At 35.5% G+C, this 21,751-nt stretch overlaps 2 protein-coding genes and 3 non-coding genes across 7 annotated transcripts; 4 read left to right on the top strand and 1 right to left on the bottom strand.

Moving 5' to 3' along the window:
- The first annotated feature begins 2,011 nt into the window (after positions 1-2,011).
- LOC148787509 (small nucleolar RNA R16) lies at positions 2,012-2,097 on the top strand. The gene has a single exon (XR_016066536.1). It is a non-coding gene; the product is annotated as a small nucleolar RNA R16 (small nucleolar RNA).
- Positions 2,098-2,330: 233 nt separating this feature from the next.
- On the top strand, positions 2,331-2,415 carry LOC148787508 (small nucleolar RNA R16). Its single transcript, XR_016066537.1, has one exon. It is a non-coding gene; the product is annotated as a small nucleolar RNA R16 (small nucleolar RNA).
- A 610-nt stretch (positions 2,416-3,025) lies between these two features.
- On the top strand, positions 3,026-3,117 carry LOC148787507 (small nucleolar RNA R41). Its single transcript, XR_016066535.1, has one exon. It is a non-coding gene; the product is annotated as a small nucleolar RNA R41 (small nucleolar RNA).
- Positions 3,118-6,510: 3,393 nt separating this feature from the next.
- Positions 6,511-8,798, top strand: LOC105166154 (uncharacterized). Its single transcript, XM_011085397.3, has 3 exons — positions 6,511-7,079; positions 7,555-7,778; positions 8,474-8,798. Exons 1-3 carry the CDS (start codon positions 6,804-6,806, stop codon positions 8,532-8,534), a joined length of 561 nt encoding a protein of 186 aa, XP_011083699.1. The 5' UTR covers positions 6,511-6,803; the 3' UTR covers positions 8,535-8,798.
- A 2,998-nt stretch (positions 8,799-11,796) lies between these two features.
- LOC105166153 (protein ESSENTIAL FOR POTEXVIRUS ACCUMULATION 1) lies at positions 11,797-21,086 on the bottom strand. 3 transcript variants are annotated; one of them, XM_020695528.2, is made up of 11 exons: positions 20,894-21,046; positions 19,931-20,021; positions 19,399-19,487; positions 18,333-19,244; positions 18,132-18,255; positions 17,826-18,011; positions 16,658-17,293; positions 13,875-16,536; positions 12,822-13,015; positions 12,671-12,730; positions 11,797-12,476 (listed from the first exon to the last, which is right to left on the bottom strand). In XM_020695528.2, the coding sequence occupies exons 2-11, from the start codon at positions 19,932-19,934 to the stop codon at positions 12,091-12,093; spliced, it is 5,253 nt and encodes a 1,750-aa protein (XP_020551187.1). In that variant the 5' UTR covers positions 19,935-20,021; positions 20,894-21,046; the 3' UTR covers positions 11,797-12,090. The 3 variants fall into 3 exon arrangements, with proteins under 3 accessions (XP_020551187.1, XP_011083698.1, XP_088738754.1); XM_011085396.3 differs by lacking the exon at positions 19,931-20,021 and having other exon boundaries at positions 20,894-21,086; XM_088882628.1 differs by lacking the exons at positions 19,931-20,021; positions 20,894-21,046 and adding an exon at positions 19,855-19,876.
- Between the last annotated feature and the right edge of the window lie 665 nt (positions 21,087-21,751).

Genomic DNA, 21,751 nt, shown 5'->3' with positions numbered 1-21,751 from the left:
ATTAATTTTTTTATTTAACATAGATACTTTCAAAATTTATGATTCTTTAATAAGTATAGAATTTGTGTAAACTATATAAATTTATAATCTTTATATTTTTTACACAACTGTTAAATTATTTACATAATTTTTGATTGTGTTGTTATATATATAGAATTTTTTTTATAAAAATAAATTATCAATATAATCCTAAAATGTTATATCGAGCACATATGTATATATATACACACTGAAAAATATGCAAATATATATATATATATATATATATATATATCATATAATTAATCAATAATATTCTATAAAATTTTAAGTAATGATATGATATATTTTAATTATAAGTACATGTAATTGAATAAAATTTTCTATGTTATATAACATACTTTTTTTTATATTATGTATTTAAACACATTTAGATATATTTTTTAATATAAATAGTTTATTTTTTAAAATATATTTGTATATATTGAGCTTGTAAATATTTTTTGTATTACATAATTTATTAAAAAAATAAATTTTCAACATTTTTTTTAAATAAAATTTGAGTAAAACTTTAGATCACTAAAAGTAGTTTTAGGAGATATTTTTTTAATAAACATACTTTAAGGAGTAAAATAAAAAATATACGGGATAAGTGAGAAGGACATTTTTGTCTTGTTAATGCCGAATAATTTTGTAAGGGGATTTTTTGTTACATTTCATACTTTATGGGGTATATACGGTACATGAATAGTTTAGATGTGCAGAACGTATTTAATCCAAAAGAAAAGGCTGAGATGAAAAAAAAAAAAAAAAAACCTCAATATGAAAAGACGAAAACAATTGGCTAAATCTCGTTATTAGTCCCTATCTCTTCTTTTTATTCCATTTTAGTTCGTCATCATTCAAATGCACTTTAGCACTCCCTCATCTCTTAAATTTATCTTATTACTGTCCTTTATTATTGTTTCGAATTGTCAATATTTAAATCTTAGATTAACTTATATTGTTCCGAATTTACAGATTTTATTTTAAGTGGTTTCAAATCTGCAGAATATAATTGTAGGGATAGGCTCAATAGAAACTACCACCAGCATCGGTGAACTTTCAATTAGTGCCAACTTTGCAAAGTGTTGCGGGACGAGAACTCATGAAGATAAAAGAGAAAATCTACCGAAACTAGGAAGAGAACATGATGTTAAACATATAAAGATTTTTGTCGGCATTAGTGACAAATTAATGTTGATATTTTTTAATACAAAATAGATTATGGTACGTGATGTTATATCATTACAATTACATTTAAAACTTATTTTTCGACAAGTAATTTTATATTTTATTTTGTGGACAATCGCCATAATATATATTTTATAAATGATCTTTTATTTTTCAATTTTACCTCTTTTCAATGGAACTTTCCTTTATAATTTAAATTTTGTTAGCTTTGATGGTTAAAGACTTTAATAGAATAAATTTAAGAGACAAGGGTCTATTAAAATATATTTGAAAGATGAGTGACTAAAATGAAACAAAGAAACAGATAAGGGACTAAGAACGAGATTTGGTGGAAATAGTCCTCATCGGTCATCCCCTAAAGCATAGCAGCCAGGAGCATAAACCCTAGCTTTCAGACTCTATTTAATCCAACCCAATAGCCGCCTCCTTCTCCCAGAACTTTGTTTCTCATTTCTATTTTCTTCATTGAAATGGTGAACAATAAACCATTTTCACACTCCTCAATCGAAATTGACAGTTGCTTCTTTTTTCTTTTGAGATCTGTTGTTAGAGGCAGAATTGGAATGATTGCATCTGGTTTACCCTCTCCTTGTGTAAGAATTTCATGTGTTCTTGGAGATATAACTGATGCGTAAATTGAGTAGGATGGCTTACCAGCCCATTGCACGCACTCTGTTTGTATTGCTTTGGTGTCAAATGGACCTTCCCATATTTCTTTTTCTTAATTTTCAGAAATAATAAATTTACTTGTTTCGTTTTCCAGAATAGTTTGTGATTTTTGGAGGAGGAATGAAATTGTGATGGCAGATGACGAATTTCTATATCTTATCCTACACACTGAATATCTGTGTGGACTACCTACTCCGCTTATTATCTGATGCCATTCCCGTTTGTGTTCTCTGATTTCTCTGTCGATTTTTTTTTTTTTTTTTTTTGGTGTTGTGGAATTATTTGTGGGGACAATTATGTTAATCAGAGATTGTTTATCTGTTCTGGCTTCCCAGGTAATTAATTTACGTTTCTTCAAATTCATTGGTCTCTGTGTGTTGATAATTCTGTCAATTTCTAATATGTGTTGTGAAATTAACATGGATAAAGTAGATGTCAAGGCTGGAGGAGAAGGCAAATGATGAGAAATAATCTTATCCTACACACTGAATTTTGGTGTAGACTTATTAACTCCGCTTATTATCTGATGCCTACAGTTTTTCATCTAAAAGTTGGTACTTACTGTTTTGTAATTTTCTTGGCTTTTCTATTTGATGGCTTTGAGGACTAAGTTTATGAGAGATGCAACTTTATGCAACTTTATGAACCATATATTATCATTCTTGATGTAGTATTTGGTAAATTTCAATATTGTTTTTGCAACCTTGTTATGGTCTGTCAATGATGAGATAAAGCAGACGGGCGGACAGAAACTGATGCTGTGTTGAGTGTCTGCATTATTCCTCTTCTGGATTGCCTCTGAGATATTTATTTATTTGATTTGTTCATCTTGATGAAATTCAATGCAGTGTTCTCTATTGAAATCTTGAATTTTTCTTCGTATGTGTTGTTTGGTTGTTCTTGACTTTGATGATTTTCTTCTGTGTGCTTCTGTCATTCTGCCGTGATGAACTTGTTAAATTATGTCTGGACATATGAAACTTGTTCATGATTGTTTATCCGAGTTCTGAGCAGACATTTTGTTGGGTATCCATGCTTTTGACATAATCCATTTGATTTAGTGATGTTCTTCCATCCCTGATCTGTGTAATAGCAATGTCAAATCTTTTGAAGTATATGCCTATTTGCAGTACCAGTCGAAGGAGTGGTGGCTATGATGTTGTAAAACTACCTATTTTATGAGGGGTGTTTTCCTCTCTGATATATAAACCAATGGATCCTTCTGAGCCTCTTCCACTCCGTCTATGTCTCTAGTTTTCTTTTGCTGCATATGCATGTAATATTCTGCTTCTTGACATTGTGTGGTGTCTAGCTAATTTTGTGTTTAGCCTTTTTACAATGTTTCTATCGTTGAATTATTAGAGATGAGTGACCATCGAGGTGAGGATTGCTGATCGGATATATGAATGACGATCCAAAAAATGCTTCCAGACTACAATTATCTGATCGATGGTTTCCAAAAAGGAAAATGTTTTCTGATTTTGTTTTCACAATCCCATACGTGTCCAGGCCTCAATTAAGCCTCTTGAATAGATGTGTGAGTGTGTGTTGTCTTTGTTTATTTGTTTTTCTGGAATGGAGCTCCTGATGATGTGAAGATTTATATAATGTTTCAGCCTTGTCTGAAAACCTCAAGTGTTGATAGTTTTTACCTCTTTCTGAAGGAGCCTTGTGTATGTTCTTTGTTGAATGTACTAATGCTACATTTGGATTGAAGGATTTTATGTCATGTTCTTCAAATCCCTACTAATAGATTTAGTTTTATTTGGATAATTCTCAATTTAAAAGATTTTAAATCCGTTTGACACTGAATTTGTGTTTTATGGGATATTGATAAATTTCAATTTCTTTTAAGGGTAAATTACAATAGCTTCTTTTGAGGTTTGTTTCAAAATTAAAAATATCTTTTGATGTTTGATAAAGTTATCAAATTCTTGGATGGAGTTATGAAATTGTTGGTGGAATTTATTTAAAAAATGCAGGAAAAAAAAAATTAGAAAAGTAATGTAATTTGAAAAAAATTAGAAAAATAAGTGGCACTGCGGTTACTCACCGCGGTGCCACAATCTTTATTTAAAAAAAAAAAATTTCTGTCACTGCGGTTAACAAAAAATTTTAACAAAAAAAATTTTAAAAAAAAATTATTTTATTTGATGATGAATTGTTGCTAATTTTTTGTTAAAATTTTTGTACCATCATGGTGAGTTGTCAATCATCAAATATACTGTTCGACTTCCCTTGATGAGACAAACATTTTCCACCACCACTAGACTCGCCTCGACCTAACGGTTATAACGAAACCAACCTAGTTTAATTTTATTAAATATTTGTTGAGATATGAAAATTTGAAGATTTTTTCGCTGAAAATTCACGCTGAAGCTGTTTGTTGCCATTTTCCATCGTCAAGACGAATTAAGACTATAGTTGTTCGAATCCTAACGTTCAGATGATTCTAACAAGACCGTTCTTGTTTAATTTCATCAAGTATTTGTTTGTTCAATTAAAATACAATAATTTTATTAAATTTTATTTATTAATTAATAATAGTGGACAATGTGTATTTTACCCATATGTCGATTATTTGTATATGTAATTGAATATAAAATATTTGAGTTATATAACATTTATTTTTATAAAATTTCATGCGTGATCTATGTTGTTATATCACAATTTACACATATTTATGTTTTGTTTAACATAAATAATTTACTTTCTACGATATATTTGTACATTTTGGACTTGTAAATGTTTTTTGTATTATATAATTTATTAAAGCATAAATAGTGAAAACTTGAGTAAAATTTGAAAATCACTAGAAGTAGTTCTGTGTGTGTGTGTGTGTGTTTTTTTTTTCTCTTTTAATAAAATATATTTTAAATTAAAATTTTATTACAATTTTTAATCGACACCAATCTAGACTATTATGGAAAAAAGAGTGTTACAGACATAAACTAGTGGTTTTGATTCCTGCCAAAAAATGTCTATCAGTTGACGAAATAATCAACTTATTCAACTTATTAAGTTTTGTATTAACTTACAAATTAGTTTTATTTTTTTTCTTTATTTTTTTATAATGTGTTGGTATAGATATTTTGTTTTTACTTATTTTATATTTTAAAATATAAAATATTATTTATTATATGGACATAAAAATGACATGCCATGATGACTAATATAAAAAAAAAAAAACAAACTTTTTCATTCATAAACGACGGTTTATGATACGCAATACCAATTTTTTGGTTATGTCGATGACATTACTAATTTAGTTTTTTTTTTCTTTTTTTTTTAAAAAAAGTATGATGTATTGATTTATATATTTTATTTTTATTTATTATATATTTTAAAGTGTGAAAAATTATATATTGAAATGGTAATTTTTATAGTGTTAATATTATTGTCTGAAAAATTAAAATTATGTTATAGCAACTCCAGGTAATATATTATTATTATGTTCACAAAAAACTTAAAATTTTGATTACTCACATAAAATGATTATATAATATTCAACATACAAAAATATAAAAAGTACTTTTTTTCGCCCAAAAAGATGATTACTTTGATAAATTTACAAATTAAAGGATTAAAGTGAAAAATCGATCATTTTATCCTTAAGAAAGTCAAAGTTCAACTACATTTTCAATGAAAGATGGTCAAAAGTTCTAAATTGAAACAAAAATCAAAGTCTATAAAATGCTAAAATCAATAAATAAATTCAAAGGATTAAAGTGATTTTAAATACAAATTTAAGTGGTCAATTGTACTATTTATTCTATAAAAAAAAAGTCATTTTCATTTATAAATAGTGGTTTAAATAACGCAACACCAAATTTTAATATATCATTATACACTTAAATATTTGTACCAATATACCCTTCACTTTTACCCATCTTCACTCTTCGCTTTTAATTATATAATAATTTTTACTTTTAAAATTTATATAAATCTATTTAATTATATACATGTAAGTATTGATTTGTTAAAAAAAAATAATTATATTTATACTCCTTATCTGTGTTCTATTTAAAGAAACTAATTTTGTATTTTGCATTATTACAAAAATTATCAATGACAAAAAATTAGGAGTAATTTACGTAATGTAGATATTTTTTTACGAGTATACATATAATTTTGTAAAATGTAAAAATTATTTATATAGATAATATTAATATTTTTGATAAATATATTTAATTTTTTTAAAAAAATAATTTATATAAATAAATTATAAATCAGAAGTATAAATAGAATTATTCTTAAAAAAAAATAATAACGAAGGGCTGAAAAAGTCAACACCGCGGAGTTGAATGAAATCTTGTCGCGTAGGCCCATATTATTTAATTAATTGACCTATGTAGAACCTCAGGTGTGTATATAATATAATATACAAATACATGCTGTACGCGTATAACCTTATTATATTCGGTGCGTAACATATTATAAAAATATAAAAGGGAAATTACACTCAGCTCCTTCAAAATTTATTATAATTATAATTATAATTATTTTTTATTATTTTGAAAGGTGGAATAAGAGATGAAGATGGAAAATCTGAATTCATTATGAAATTGGTATTTGTGAGTAAAAATATAATGGAAGAAGAGAGTCAAAGCCAGTTGCTATAATTATAATTCACAAGACTTTACTGCCGGAGAAACCCCACACCACATCGTCGGTGGAGGGTTTTTTCAAGGTACAATCCTCATGAGCGGTGTGATGGTTGTACCCTCTCATTCAATAAATTCTCTCCTTCCTTCATTAAAAACCAGACACCGCACTGTTTAGGAATCCAACCACCCAATACAACTCCACCCCCACCCCCACCCCACAACAAGCTTCTCTTGTTTTTCTTCAACTGTTGATTCATCAAGAAAACTGAAAAAAGTAGGTGATTATCATTATTGTTGGTAGCCCACTAAGCAGAAATGAAAGATGAAGAAGCCCAGAGGATCCAAACAACTCCTAGCAGCAGCAGTACTAGTACAGCTTCAGCACCAAGTTTCAGTGTCAAGAAAGATGGCTCTGGCTTTGAGGGACTGTTTGGCAGAGGCAAGTACAAGTTGTGGGCTTTGGCTGCCATAACTCTGTTGGCCCTTTGGTCCATGTACACTGGCTCTGTCACTCTTAAATGGTCTGCTGATAATCTTACAAACTCCTCAGATGACTTGGACCACTCCATCCATGGTGATCTTGATGTTCTGGTACTAACTCTTTTTTCATTATTGTCCTTATTGTTGCTCTGTTTTCTTGCTTGCGTAGATGCATCTTTTACCTCTTATGGGTGTTGTTGATTGTGTAAGCTTTTGACTTGAGCAAGTGGAAGATAAACACTGTTTTGAGATCTATTAAGTTATTGTGTACTAGAGATGGAATTTGACTTAACTAAGAGAATTTGAATAATGGGATTGCCAAAATTGGATCTATTCACTAATAAACAACTGATAAAAGTTTGAAGCTTTCTTAAGTTAAGATGGGCTGTTACCTCTTTTGAGAATAACGGCTTACTCATCACTCATATTGATCAGTGAAGAAATCTATGCAATTCCAGAGTCTCATTTTCTACTAGCACTTCCTTGCTGATTAATGGTGTTCTTAGGTGTGAGTGACAGTACGCAATGTTATGAGAATTTTTTATGATTTGTAGAGTTTTATGCTCATTGTGTTGGAAATCTGCAGGATGTAGATGAAAGGGTAAAGATGGTGACGCAAATGTGGAATGTGTACAAGCATAGCAGTATTGCTAGGCTGCCAAGATTCTGGCGAGATGCATTTGGGGCAGCATATCAAGAACTGACCAGTGACGTTGCCAGTGTGCGGAACGCTGCCCTTCTGGAGATTGCCAAGATGTCCTTCCGGTCTACCGACGTATACGACCCACCTCCGGTGGAGTCGACTGCTAGGTAGGTAAATGGGATTCTGTGGTACACACATTAATCATCAAAGGTTTCATGGGGCAGTTTGGTTGTGGAGGGTTGAATATGATATAATCACATACTTTGGAGGGAAATTTTGGGATATTTACAAAGATTGTGGAATTGAAAGAGGCCTTCATCTTGCTGTATCTAAATTTGGTGCTAGGATACGAGTATCATTTCAGTTCTAGCATTGTAGATTGAAGCTGAATACCATGAAATCTAATGACTTGTCTCTGGAATGGAATGGTGAATTAGATTTCTGGAGAGCAATGCTGCAGATAAGTTTGTGAGTTAAAAGGCCTTAGCATTCATTAGCATTGCTATACATTACCTCAAGGCAAAATGCGGCTTGTGAAATGCAATGCTTGGTATTTGTTCCAATTTTAGTTTTGTAAGATTTTAATGTGGGATGCATAGGATGTCGGAAGTTTGTGATCGATATTCCTTTTAAAAGAAGCCAAAATATGTTGGAAGAGAATAGGATGTACCAACCATGAAAAGTGCAGAATGAAGAAACCTTAAAAATTGAGATTAGGATGTTTGTCGGTGCAGGCATTGTTCCTGAACATATCATTTTAATTTCTCTCTTTATATGTCAAGCTTTCTGGGTTCAGAAAGTTGTATCATATTAGGATGATGAACTCTGACAATGCGTTCTTTTGTATACTTCTGCTACACAGAACATCGGAAGGGGAAGTTCGACCAAGAATCCAGGTTGTGAAGACAAGAAAGCAGAAATGACTATTGCCAGAGCAACGGCAGAATAATGCAGTCTCAGATTTAATGTAAGTTTGCATGAAACGATTACAGTCTCCGCCATAGACTCAGCTAGTCTACTGTTATACGGTACCGCCTTTGCATCCTCATCACAAAGTGATGAGATGCACTCCAAGTTCCTTTTCCAGGTTATATTACTACATGCATACTAAAGTGTGGCAAAATTGGGAGAGTAGTTGTAATAAATGATCATCTCCTTGCAATACAAAAGCTTCTTCTTGTTCTTCATTTCTCTGAAATTTGCTCTATTTATGTATTTTACTATGATATATATGCATGTCACGGCCGACATCGTATGGCTGGCCGAGTTGTCTATGCCATCAATTAAAATGGGAGACTTCTGATTACAAGTCTTGTTGTTACTGAGAAGTGTATTGCTGCTCGGTATCGGGGTTGGAAACTTAGACTTGCAAAAAGTAATCAAATGTTATGTTTAGAATGCTCAAGAACATTTTGAGGTCTGCTTTGCAAAATGTAGAGTAGATTATTTCTTGAAAATGATACAAGGAAGCTTAGTCTTGAAGGTCAAATGTTGTAGGCACCCTGTCGTTCTGTCATAACATGGTTAAAAGGACTATAAGGAAGAGGCTTTACAGCAAAGCTCATTCACCAACTTTTAGCACAAATTAAAGTAACAATATGTTACATGTTAGCTTCTACATGTATACATTATCTTTAATAAAGACGCGGGGATTGAATGCATCAAAGGCAAAAGGGAGCAAACTGAAAATTGCAGTTGAACATGGTCTGAAAGTGTTAAAGCATGAAAGAAAAACGAAGAAAGGGATGCACACGACGACTTGGAAAATGTCTATTTTACCCTTGGGAGATGCATGGATGGATTCATGCTGCCTTTGTCGTACATACCGCATTCTTGTCGTACATGTCCAGGCAGTTATAATGCTGAAGCAAAAAGCTCATGTTACCACAGCAATATTGTATCACCAGGCAGTCATTACAGCAAACATACTTATGCTCTTAAGAAATTAATAACCAAGAGCATATTCATGCGAGCGTGAGAATGATGGGCCACTACCTGTAGGAGTGTTTGATATGTCTGGTGGTGTAACTCCAAGCTGGATTACATTCTACTCTAGGCTCAGCTCGATTGAACCTGAATCCAATCATAAGACAAGTTGGTTTGGTTCGAACAAGAATTCTTCATGAGACATGGGCAGTCTTGATTTGACAATGTCCACATGGTTCTTGGAATATGGCGTACTGATATATGTAAGATGATTAATAAAAGACAATTCTACATGCAGAAAAGCAGCTTGTGTACTTGATACAGGTAATCTTAATTGTTTAGTATGCATTGTGTGCATACACCACGCATAAGCGCTCATCACACCAACTCTTTCAGCGAGCATACCGACAATACCAAGATTGATATTCATTACTTATGGTGAAAACTTTTCACTCATTTTAAGATGAATACTATGGGTAAATTACAACGATTTCCAAAATTTGACAAAATTACGAATGTTATATCTCGACCTTCCTCTTGCAACTGATCAAGCAACAAAGACCTGGCAAAAGAATTAAGTGACAAACCTCGTTTGTACTTTCATCTAAGAATGTCTTTGCCCCAGAAAGCTCAGACTTTTTATCAATCCTTGATTAAAAATTGTTATATTACAGTATTAGTGCACAACCACTTTTTTCCATTTCTGCAAGCAAGCATTCTGCCTCATCTACGAATCCTCCTTGAGAAAGTGAACCAATAATAAATTTATATATTTGAACGAAAAATCCTTACTCGAATCAAGTTTGGTTGAATTAAATTAATTAAAAAATAAATGTATTATACTTGCTATGTGATTGGTCATTTTTTCTAAACTGTACACCAACCACACGGCAAGTATAATTTGCCATATGATTGGTTCAAATTTGATGAAGTCAGGTCCGAATTTTTTCACCCATCAAATGTGCATTTAATATTTGTATGGGTGAAAAAATAAGATGACCTCAGCTCGAACGCCACCGGCGCAATTGTGGGCCGTGCGATCACTTTTACAATTATGTGTAATTATCATAATATTTTTAGCAGTTGATTACAATTTTAATCAGTTCTTAATTATAACTAAAAAATTATTTATATTAATAATTATAAGAAATAATAACAAATCTAATTTATTAAAGAAAAAATGTGGCGAAGTCGTGGACGCTATTCGCAACTTCATAAATGAAAAATATAAAATAAAAATTAGTGAGTACATTTATGTGAATATATGAGTTTGATTATATGTTTGTTATGTATTTTTTTTAAAATATTGTAATAAATAAATGGGCCATCTCCGTTCCTGAGCTGGCAAGCCCTCATAGCAAGCTCCCGGACTGGGGTGTTACTGTCTCTCGTGCCTCATCCACGCAGGAATCTCCTGCTGGGCCGTCACTCATCAATCATTATATTTGAATAGTTGACTAATTAATTTTATTTAATATAGGTTTTTTTAATATTATTATTTTTTATTTCGTATTAAATGGTTTAATACAAGATCATTAGTGAATACGAAATCCAAAATTTTAATTTTGGGGAGTAAATTTTTTATTTAATAGGACCAATTAAATTTAGAAAGTGAATTACATATTAGAATTAAATAATTTTCTTATCAATTAAAACAATTATCATTAATTTTTTTGAAAATATAATCGTATATACTAATATTTCAATGATAGAAACACAAAAATAATACCATTAACTACACTTAAACCTCATTTAAAATACAAATCTACACTTTTCCATAATTTTTTTTTTTTGAAATTACACCTGTACTCCTTCCAAAACTAACACTTTCATGTATATTGTTATACGTATAAAGAAATGAATATAATATACGTATATAATGAGGTTAACATTAATATTTTTTTCTTATAAATATAAAATTGTTACATGAAAATATTAAGTGAAGAATAAAATTAAAAATTTATGTACTTTTTGTTACCAACACTAATATTTTTCGTCCAAATCTTAATAAAAAAATCAGAAAAATATAATTTTGTATTTTCAATAAAAAGTCTAAATGTAATTAATCATAAATAATATCATGAAATTAATATTTTTTTATAGCTAACCATAAATGATATAATTTCGTAAAAAATGTACTTCTACACTGTTCATCCCAATTCCCAAGTCATACTCCCAAATGCACAACACTCGTGTGAGTTGGAAATGAAAATGCAACCTAGATAGATAATGGAATGGGAGTAATGCAACTAACAAAACTGAACAAAGACATGTAAAAACATTGGATAATAAAGGCATCCAAGATCTTGGAAAGTTAACAACATAAGACGACCAAAAACCTGGTCTACTGCTAATACATAATCAAAACCTTCAACTCTTACAATAAATAACAAAACTACAGTTGAAGATCGCTTCACAAAATTGCTTGAGCAGGGGGCATATTACCTGCTGCAGTTTTCCTCCATAAAAAGAGGAGTCAAAAAGTCCTGGCTACCAACAGAAGCATTTACAGTCGTTCTGAAAACAATGTATTTACAATCTCCTAGTGACTTCTTAATCGTCAACCGTCTGAATCTCTCCCATCATAATCCGATTGCTAACCACGTTGAACCCCAAAACAGATGGACTTACCTTCTTCCCTTTCTTTCCCTTCTTTTTTCCTCCTTTTGAGGCGCCATCAATAGCTCCCATGCTACCTGGGTCGGAGCCCCCAACATCCATGTTATCGGAAGTCATATCTCCCACGCCGGAGGCAGTGGTTTTTCGATCATTCCGATTCTTGAAGGCAATTTCAAGAGAATCCGCAGGCAAAAAATCTTTGTAGTTCAGAAACTTGTCGATGAACTCATGGTTAGGATCAACTGAGGCAAGATTCTCTGCTAGTAGTGTTTCAGCTTCTGATCTTGATATCTTTAAACAATATTCTAAGATACTTGTATCTACAGAGAAAACAACATATGATCAGCAATAGAAACTACTAAAAAGGTATATTTCTTACCGTGTGCTATCAGCAACTTGAACAAGAGAAGCAGCACTATAGGATTTTATAATCAGACAACATTGGCGTCGTGAATCTACACTAGAGGAAAAACAGAGACGAGAATAAAGAATAACAGTTGCAGATAGATGATACCTTTTGACCCCATTAGTCTGATGCACTCACTCTCACACCATTCCTTGAAGTCCACAGCCTCTGTAACAGTAGCCCAAAAAGTTAAAATTGGCTCTCCCTCCTTATAGGGGGAAAATTGGGGGAAACAGAATCCATCACCAAAGTGATCTACCTGAATGCTTGTTCAAGGCAGTTTTTTTGCCTTTCAGGGATGATTGAGCGGAGGAAGCTGAGGCAGAAACCAAATAGTCTGCAGGTTTTCCCCCAGCGGATTTTTGTCGGTTCAATGACCCTCCAAGAGTACCTTTTACAGGTGTGCTCTTGCTGCCCCAACCACCCTGCGTTCCAAGTTGAGGAAAATCAGACCTGCAGAAAAAATGAAGCATCTTAGGTAACAAGTTATTCTTCCTGAAAACAAACCATACCATGAATAAAACCAGGACAGCGCAAACTGAAAACACTATTATGCTAAAAGTCCATCATAGCTCAACCAGCATGTCAACAGTCAAGACTACGGTTACTTTAGGAACCAGCCATTCCAGCCAATCCCTTTTGATGTTACCGATGATAAAATCATATAACTAGCTCGCATTTAATGATAAGTACGCAAGTTAAACCGGCAACGTCCCACAATCTAGCCCCAATGCTCACCTCTACCTTTTTCCTTCTTTAACCCCTGAACTCACTTGAAGTGCAAATCACCAGCACCAAATCTCACTACTGATTCCAGCTTCTTAACCAATTCAAGCAACTTAACAAAACAGATCTAGTAAATCAGTAGCAAAACAACTACCCACTCCAATGCCAGCAGAGACATCCTATCTGCTCCAACCATGTGTACATGAGGTGTAAGCCTGTGAGACAGCCTCTTCCCCTTTCATCAAACTACCCCCCCACCCCAATCACCCAATGAACTGAATCCTAAACCCTCAAACACACATCACTCCACCCAGCCCCCATCATACCAATGACCATTGCATTACAAATGTGATGCTCAGGAATCTCTCCTTGGATAAGCATTGAACATTGCTAATAGCTGCAGAGAGCTTGAGTAGAAAGAGCAAGCCTTATTGAATATGAAAGCACAGAAATCTGGAAACCATGATTCCTATAGACAGTAGATTTTAGCATTTCAATAGAACACAGAACATGAAAATGCATTGTTAACGCCAGCATCAAGCTGATATATATGATATAGTAGACGAGAATGAAAGTAGAGTTATACTTCTTATCCTCTTTCTTTGGTTGCTCTAGTGGCCCCCAGAACAGATCATCCTCAACTTTATTTTTCGAGTGAGAAGCAGCTTGTGAGTTGATTGGTATTGAGGATGCAGCCTTTGCAGGAGACGAGGACAATGACCATGATGGACCACTTCCACGGGCAGGTTGATTTGTTGCAATTTTCTGAGGAGTTGGCACCGGCTGTGGAGAAGAAACCCTTCTTTCTTGCTCCTTTAGGATGTCCCTCAGTGATGCTGGCTTATGAGGTTTTCCAGAATCAGTGGACCAAGCTGGGGCAGGAGGACTGGCAGGCTCCCCCTTCCAGGGAACAAAATCTCCCAACGAAGGGCCAGATGGCACAGCAGGTAAAACCTCCTTCTGCTGTGGTATTTGGCGAGCATATTTACCCTTATCAACAGGACTTGATCCAACAGACACATCAACTGAAACTGCAGGAGTAGCCTTAGCTCCCGCATTTTTAGCCTTAGCAGATTTTTTACGGCTCTTTTTAGTATCTTTAGCATTGATGAAGTCATCATCAACAACAGAATCAGCTTGGGAACTTATAATTGAAGTCAAAGGTACTGATGGTGTACTGTCAGATATCTCCATCTCCCTGTCACCTAATTTTGCAACGCTATTATCCCAGAATAGGTCTTCTTCTTGGCTCTTCTTGTTCTTAAGAGTCAAGGAACCGTCTGACTTTGAAAAACTTAACTCAGTGCCGGCAGTATCCTGCCCAATGTCACTAAATCTCTTGTGATCTGTATTCAGAACTATCCCAGACCAAGGAGTCGAGACATTCATGGAGCCAAGCGATGTGGAGATCTCAGAAACTGCCATCTCCTTCTCCTCCTGTACTCTCTTCTGCTCCTCCAGTTGTATCTCCAGTAGTGATTTTGGTTTGAAACCAGGAGCTGGTTTCCAAGCCCGTTGTCCAGCATGTGCTTCTACATTCACCTGTGACGCATATGCAACTTGTCCTTGCTGCACCTTTGTTTCAATTGTCACACCAGCACTGGCATGATTAAGGGCAGGCAACAAGTTTTCACCTGGTAGTAAATCCAGATCATCAGCAGCTATTTTGGTGTTCCTCTTCGCCTTTTCTGCAAAAGATGTTGCATCTCCTTGGTCAGCTAATGTTTCAGATTTTGCATTTACTGAGTTTGTTCCTTCAAATTCTGATTGCTTTGACTGTTGCGACTTAGAGACGCCCTTTGCCGAGTCAGTTAAAACCTTCGAAGACTTCTGCTTTTTTGACTTCTTCTCTGACAATTTTTTTACTCCCCGTGCTTCAGGAATTTTCACTTCCTTCACCGAAGAGGAATCATCAAGCTGCTGTTCCCCTAAATCTAGTGGCTCTTTGAAGGCTCCTGACTTCATCTCTGCCAATGCCTCTACTGTGTCTTGTGGCTCATTCTCATGACCAACTGCCAATTGCTGCTGCAGAACTGATTCCTCCAAATGTTCCTCAGCTGGAAAACTGGAAGCAATGTCAGAGGTAGTATCTCCAAGAGACTTATCAGAGTTTGATATCTGTTCCAAAACGAACTTGTTCGTCTTTTCTGGCATCTTAGTCAAATCCATGCCACCTGTTGTGCTAGATGAACTCTCCTGCTGCTCAACAATATGCTCAGATGGAGAAGAATCCCAATTCCTTTGCTTCACATTATTTGCGAAGATTTGGTGTGGCAGATGCACGGAAGTTTCTGGACCAATATTTGCACTAATATCCTTAGAATCACCAGGAGGCAACACAAAATCAGCAGCATTTTCACTTCCACCTCGCACATTGGGAGCTTGTAACTGTGAGCGAAGATGAAACAAATCATGCGGTTGTTGGAAGTGGTTGTGGTCCACATCATTTCCAGCTGCAAACCCAGCCGTTTGCAGTTTTGCAAAAGAATTCTCACCTAATCGCTGGTTATTATGATGCTCAGAGATTACTTTTGAGAGCAACTCTTGCTGCTGGCGCATTAACTGCTGCTGCTCTTCCTGCTTCTCTTGCTGCTTAAGCAGCAACAGTTTATCCAATAGTGAGATGTGCTGTGATGCAACAGGGGCCTGGGATTGCAACTGCAGCAAGTACTGCTGTTGCAACAAACTCAGAAGTTGTGGATCTTGAGATATACCAGAAGTGAGGAGCTTTTCTGGAGTTAACATCTTGGATGGATTATCCATTGATTGGGCGAATAGATTAGTTAAGGGTGTATTCTGTGGCGTTAGCCTCTGCTGCTGTATCCCAAATGCAGATTGTGGAGGAAAATTCGGACTGTGATGAATGTCCAACTTATCTTGAAGTGGGTCCAACCCCCCTTGAACGGGAAAATTCAACCAACTACTCATTCCATTGTTCATAGTGGATGTAGAATGGTCAGATAAGCCTTGAAGAACAGACATTGACTCCACACTCTGAGAATGATGTTGCGTCCGAGCATTGTCTGTATTAGATGATAGAAACTTCGAATGAGGTAGTGAAGTCTCATTCACATCTGTCTTTCCAACAACAGAAGCAGCATCCATCCCAGGCCAAAGTGAATAAGGATTTGACATCGATCTCTGCCTCTCCAGTGTCAACTTTTTGGCCAGCAAATATGGGTCATCTGCAGTACTAGATCCCAAATGAGGTAGTGCAAATGAATTATTTCCACCGTATCCCTGCATACCTGTAAAACATTGCATACTACATTAATAGAAAGGCACATAGAATCACAAAATAGAATAAGTAATCACACAGATCCAAAAACGAGCAAACACTTGTTTTTTCACTTCTTTAAATAGACAAACCTTCTGAGAGAGCAAACTTCTCAAGTGGGGTGGTACTTAAACTGCCAACCATCAGTGACTCCAGAAACCTGTTTTCAGCCTCAGTCGTGGAATCATGTTTATATCTAGATTCATCTTTTAACACATCAACCTCACTTGAAGCTGTATGAAGCTTCCCAAAAGTGCTGTAGTTTAATCTACCAGATAAATCTTGGATTTCATTTGCCTTGGGTGTACTAAATCCAGGAGGTGGCCGAGCCTTGGCACGCAAATGAGGCATCACATCTCCAAGTAAAGAGAAGGGAGAGTCAGGTGGTGCACTGGCCAAACGAACTTGCAACTCTATGCCAAAGTATCCAGACTCAAACCACGTGATGATATCACTCCCAGCAAAAGGGCCTTGAATTTCACCTTGTGGATCTTTATAGTAAAGAACTAGGTCTTCTGGAGATGGCGGAGACATCTTATGTGGTTCCATCTCCCTGTCAAATACTGCAGATGGTAACCTTCTCATAACTGGTTCATCACCAACTTGCCACTGGGTTGGTCCTTTCTTGGTCTTAGGTGATCTAATCATACTCGTTTCCCAGACATTGTTAAGATCTTTCTGAATATCTGTAGATGCCTCTCTCCAATCCGAAGTTGAACGTGAGCTATCTGCAAAAGATGAACATTTCCATGAAACAATTGAGGTTGCTGGAGTACTGATTCCCCAACAGCGGATACATCATTCTTCCTATGAGTAGCACTATCTTCTCTCACTGGATTCCCTAACTGTGATACATCATTCTTCCTATGAGTAGCACTATCTTCTCTCCAAGCTTAACACCAAGAATTTGTTGCTTAAGCCATAAAAAAACTAAAGATAACAGAGTTACCTCACAAGTCTCCATATCAGGCTAAACGTAAAGATTCTAAACACCACAGACAAAATGTATTAACATTTCATCAGATGCACAACCACCAATCAAAGGGCCATGAGAAATGGAAACTATAACTGGAATATCAGCTAAAATAGCTTCATAACGACAGATGCCACAACCAATAAATCTACAGAACTCTGAACATGAATGTATCTATCCCAGAGAAAGATATTTCGATTGATTCATAAATCTATGTTATTTAAGTTGTTTCTGCAATTTTCCGTCCGCATGGTCTCAAACAATCCAAATCAACTCCTGGAGTTTACCTTCAGTATTCAATTTGCGACCGGAGAAGGCCTGATACTCCTGCATTGCCTCAACTTTTGCATTAGGCCAAGAATAAATCTGCTTTTCATGGGACAGGCCTTCTGAGTAACTCGAATAACCACCGGGATAGTCCAACGTTTCGTGCTTAGAATCATCAAGAGAAACTGGCAAATCATCCTTATTTCCTGCTCAGGTCAATGAAAACAACAAAAACTGAACTATGACAATATTCATCCAATAAAACAGAGCAAGACTAGAGAACAACACATGTAGAGTGTTGAATTGTTCTAATAAAAATATAATACCTCCAAGCCTGTTTCGTCTTGACTGCATAAAGTCAGCTGTGGTTCGGCCAGCAGATCCATCTTTACTGACCTGTGGAGCACCACTACTGGAGATTTCTCCTCTGTCAATTCCCTTAAGGATAACCTACAAAGACACCTAAACAATCAATTTAAGAACCATCAGACTATTTAAACATCCCACAATTTAGATATCAGGATTACCAATTCTTCAGGAGTAGGCGCACAAAAAGCCAGAGGTTCTATAGGTTCTTCTTGTGTGAGGGAGGGTACGTGAACAACACCCTCCAAATACTTTGCATGACGTATCATGTCAGTTGTCCTGTATATATCAATCAATTTTGTCCGGTTATAAAATAGAAGATGTGGGTCGCCATGGCCACTTTCACCTCTTTCTGCAACAGGTCCATGCGATTGCAAGTTAATCACTGTGTGAGTAACTGAGCTTCCCCCAGCACTAACCCTTCCCCTGCCAAGGGAAAAGTTAGGGGCAGGGTTTTCAGCACGTCCCCTGGCATGTGAAAATGTTGGGACCTGTTTATTTGGGGTTGAAGTTTGCTGATGAGCATCTGCTCTGCCTCGGCTGTAGGAAGTGTTAGGTCTCCAAGGTCGATAATGATCCACATCCTTCTCATCCTTTCCATGATAAGGAAGGGGGGAGGACCCTTTATCAAGAATCACATCATCTTCTCTGTTGGAGTCCCCCCACTTCTCACGCACAGCATCAGCCGCTTTGTCATCAGGTCCCCACCGCGTGTTCCATTTGCTCTCGCGACGTTGCTCATGATTATCTCTGCTTCCTGAATCTGTCCATCGCTCACCTGGGGTACGACGTGCTTCCCCATAGTATCTCGCAGATGAATCAGCCTTGCGATCCACCCTGCGATTATCACTATGCTCTCTCTCCCCCTCCCTCCATCGGTCTTTGCGGACAGAGGAATTAGTGTCCCTTTCTTCATCACGCCAGCGGTCTCGACGACCAGATTCCATATCCAGCACAGAAGGACGGAAAACATCTTTCTTCCTATAGTTATCAGTCAAATCATCAACTGCTCCAGTTACCTTCATAGCATCAGGGTGATTGCCATGACCTGGAAGTGGACTGAAATGGTTCTCCTGCATCAAAAAATACCAAAATGAAGACATGCTACATAGAATGTCTTTTGTAAACATTTTTACACCAAGCAGCCCTGTTTATGTCGCATTCCATATATCACAATGGACACAGCATATAAATAAACAACGAAGGATAGAGTAGATCAGAACAAACCCCAGTAACAGATCCAGTCTTATTCTCCCCTGGTTTTGGCAGAAGCCACTGAGGTGAAAGCGGAATGGAATTGTCAGATCCTCGGATATCTACATAAATTAGAAAGGCGTAGACCAAGTAAATAAAACCGCAAGAGAAACTCAACTACATTGAGCAACTAAATAATTGTCTTGCTACTTGTAGAGATGTTTCATATTCTCTTTTTAGCATTACAGTATATAATTCTTAATAACCAAGCACAAACAATATTAAGGCAACACCCGCAATTCTTGGAAACAGGGAACCTGAACATTCTACATGGATCATCTAGAGGAAAAATCAGTGAAAAACAAATCCATGCAATCCTTGACTCCAACAAGATGGTGCATTGTTTACTTAAGAAAAATGCTGAGTAACTATCCCAAGTTGGTTTCCTTGAGTCCTAAGCATAGTGAAAAACCAATAAGAATATTTTACCTTTTCAAACTCAAACAGGAACCGAAACAAGCAACACAGACAGGAAAGATACACCATTCATTATTCTTTTCATTACCCATCTTCTTACAGGAGCTTTACATGGCACTGTCATCTGACTCATCTCCCACTTCCAACTACATACGAACAATAACTGGAGGCGCCTAACACTAATATGATAAATAACCAAACAATAAATAAAACCTCAGAACATGGTGGCCATCCACATTAGTATCTGCATTCAGAATGCACACACACATGCACACAGAATGTATTACAGATAATGTATTAACGCATCTACTGCATATTTCCTTGAGCTATAAGAATTATCCCTCAAGTGTCAATACAGAACAAAAAATCAGAAAATATAATACCCATTTCATATTTACAGTAAGGAAACAAAAGAATCTCTTGCCAAAGCAGTTGTTTCTCTTTACTCTCTCCAGTAGAGAGTGATCTACTCTTGAGAATATAGAGAAGAGCAGCACCATTTTTCTAATTCCCCATCAAGGATATTTTAATAACGAAAAGTGTTCCATAAGTCTTTCACCATTCCAGAAAACATAAAAGGCAAAATAAGAAGTAATTTTTTTTTCTTCTTGTTCAAACAATTTCTATTAACAAATTAGTCCACAACATTACAATAAATCAATTTAGAAAAGAGATTAGAAACTTTTGTTATCAGATTAAGTGCATTCAGAAGCTGTCACATAAAGCTATCCTCCAAAAATAGTTTATTAAAGCTTTAGTCCATAAATTAACATAAATATTGAACTCCTAGGGCAAAACCCCACTGCCTCCTTTTTTCTTCCCCGGTGGCCCGAAAAGGAGAAATGAATAGCCCCCATCCTCACATTGGGAAAAAGAAATATCAATCACAAAAAAAAAAGGAAAAGTTTATTAATTTGAAATGGAAACCCTAAACCCACAACTCCTCCCGCAAATGCAAGTCCCCTGATTTTAGGGTTTTGCAGAAGAACTGGAATTAATAATAACAACAAATAAACACGCCACAGAGGTGAATGCAAGGAAAACAATAAACCTTTAGGGATCTGGTTAGGGCGAGAATCCATAGCAGTATTGTCAGCCATTGGTGATCGTAACTGAGAATGGAGAATTCTTAGACAGAGAAAGTGAGCTAGAGAGAGAAAACCCTTCGGATTGACTGCTTGAAGGCGCACAAAATAGCCAAAGAGGGGGTAAAATATAGGGCAAACGGCAACATAAATCAGAAACGAAAACTATATAGTGTGTTTAGCTTAAGCACGTCTCACCCTCCGGTTCATTTTAGCAATACCCCTAGCGATTTTTATTCGACTGTACAAATTCTCACTCACACGCGCGAGTCGAGAGACCGTGTGGCTCACCCTCTAATCCCTTCGACTCTCCGAACATCGATGCCTGAGCACGCGCACCAGGAAAGGTTTATGGATATTATCATCTTATCCATATGCGGGAGGTGCATTGCTCCAGTCCTGCGGTGGATGTTAAGGTTGGGCACTGATTAATCAATCAGGTAGCTTTGTGTGAAACTATACGACGACGTGTCGCTATTTACGGTGATATATTGCTTTAGATTTCATTGGTGCCTAACTCCATCTGCTTACATAAGCATTGCACCCTTCATCGCTTGACATTTTCCTTTTTTTAATTAAAATTAATTAATTTCATGTGAGATTTATATTATTTGTTAAAATAAAAATTAACGTATTCTCCTCAAATTTATCATAATTATAAATATTTTCATTATTAAAAAATTTACTAATATTTTCTAAAATTACGAAAGAGTATTTGCTAGATTACTATTAATTTTAGGGGTATTGGTAATTACAGTAAAACTTAGGAAAGCTCGTTGTAATTCATCCTATTTGTTAATGTGTTGGTGTGTGGTCTGAAAAAA

This window comes from Sesamum indicum, linkage group LG7 (genome assembly GCF_026168435.1).
Source record: "Sesamum indicum cultivar Baizhima isolate 11 linkage group LG7, ASM2616843v1, whole genome shotgun sequence".
In the NCBI taxonomy this organism is placed as follows: domain Eukaryota; kingdom Viridiplantae; phylum Streptophyta; class Magnoliopsida; order Lamiales; family Pedaliaceae; genus Sesamum; species Sesamum indicum.
Note: the sequence above shows the minus strand (reverse complement) of the source record. Positions and strands in the feature narration are given on the sequence as shown.

What these genes read in the sequence shown, in the direction of transcription:
- LOC105166153 (XM_011085396.3), bottom strand. Translation starts at nt 20,942, where the DNA reads ATGGCTGACAATACTGCTATGGATTCTCGCCCTAACCAGATCCCTAAA. An exon ending in GAAGTTTGCTCTCTCAGAAG is followed by an intron (nt 16,537 to 16,657) that starts GTTTGTCTATTT and finishes AATGTTTTACAG; the next exon opens with GTATGCAGGGATACGGTGGA. An exon ending in TGCCTTGAACAAGCATTCAG is followed by an intron (nt 12,731 to 12,821) that starts GTAGATCACTTT and finishes CTACTGTTACAG; the next exon opens with AGGCTGTGGACTTCAAGGAA.
- LOC105166154 (XM_011085397.3), top strand. Translation starts at nt 6,804, where the DNA reads ATGAAAGATGAAGAAGCCCAGAGGATCCAAACAACTCCTAGCAGCAGC. An exon ending in ATGGTGATCTTGATGTTCTG is followed by an intron (nt 7,080 to 7,554) that starts GTACTAACTCTT and finishes GGAAATCTGCAG; the next exon opens with GATGTAGATGAAAGGGTAAA. An exon ending in CCGGTGGAGTCGACTGCTAG is followed by an intron (nt 7,779 to 8,473) that starts GTAGGTAAATGG and finishes TCTGCTACACAG; the next exon opens with AACATCGGAAGGGGAAGTTC.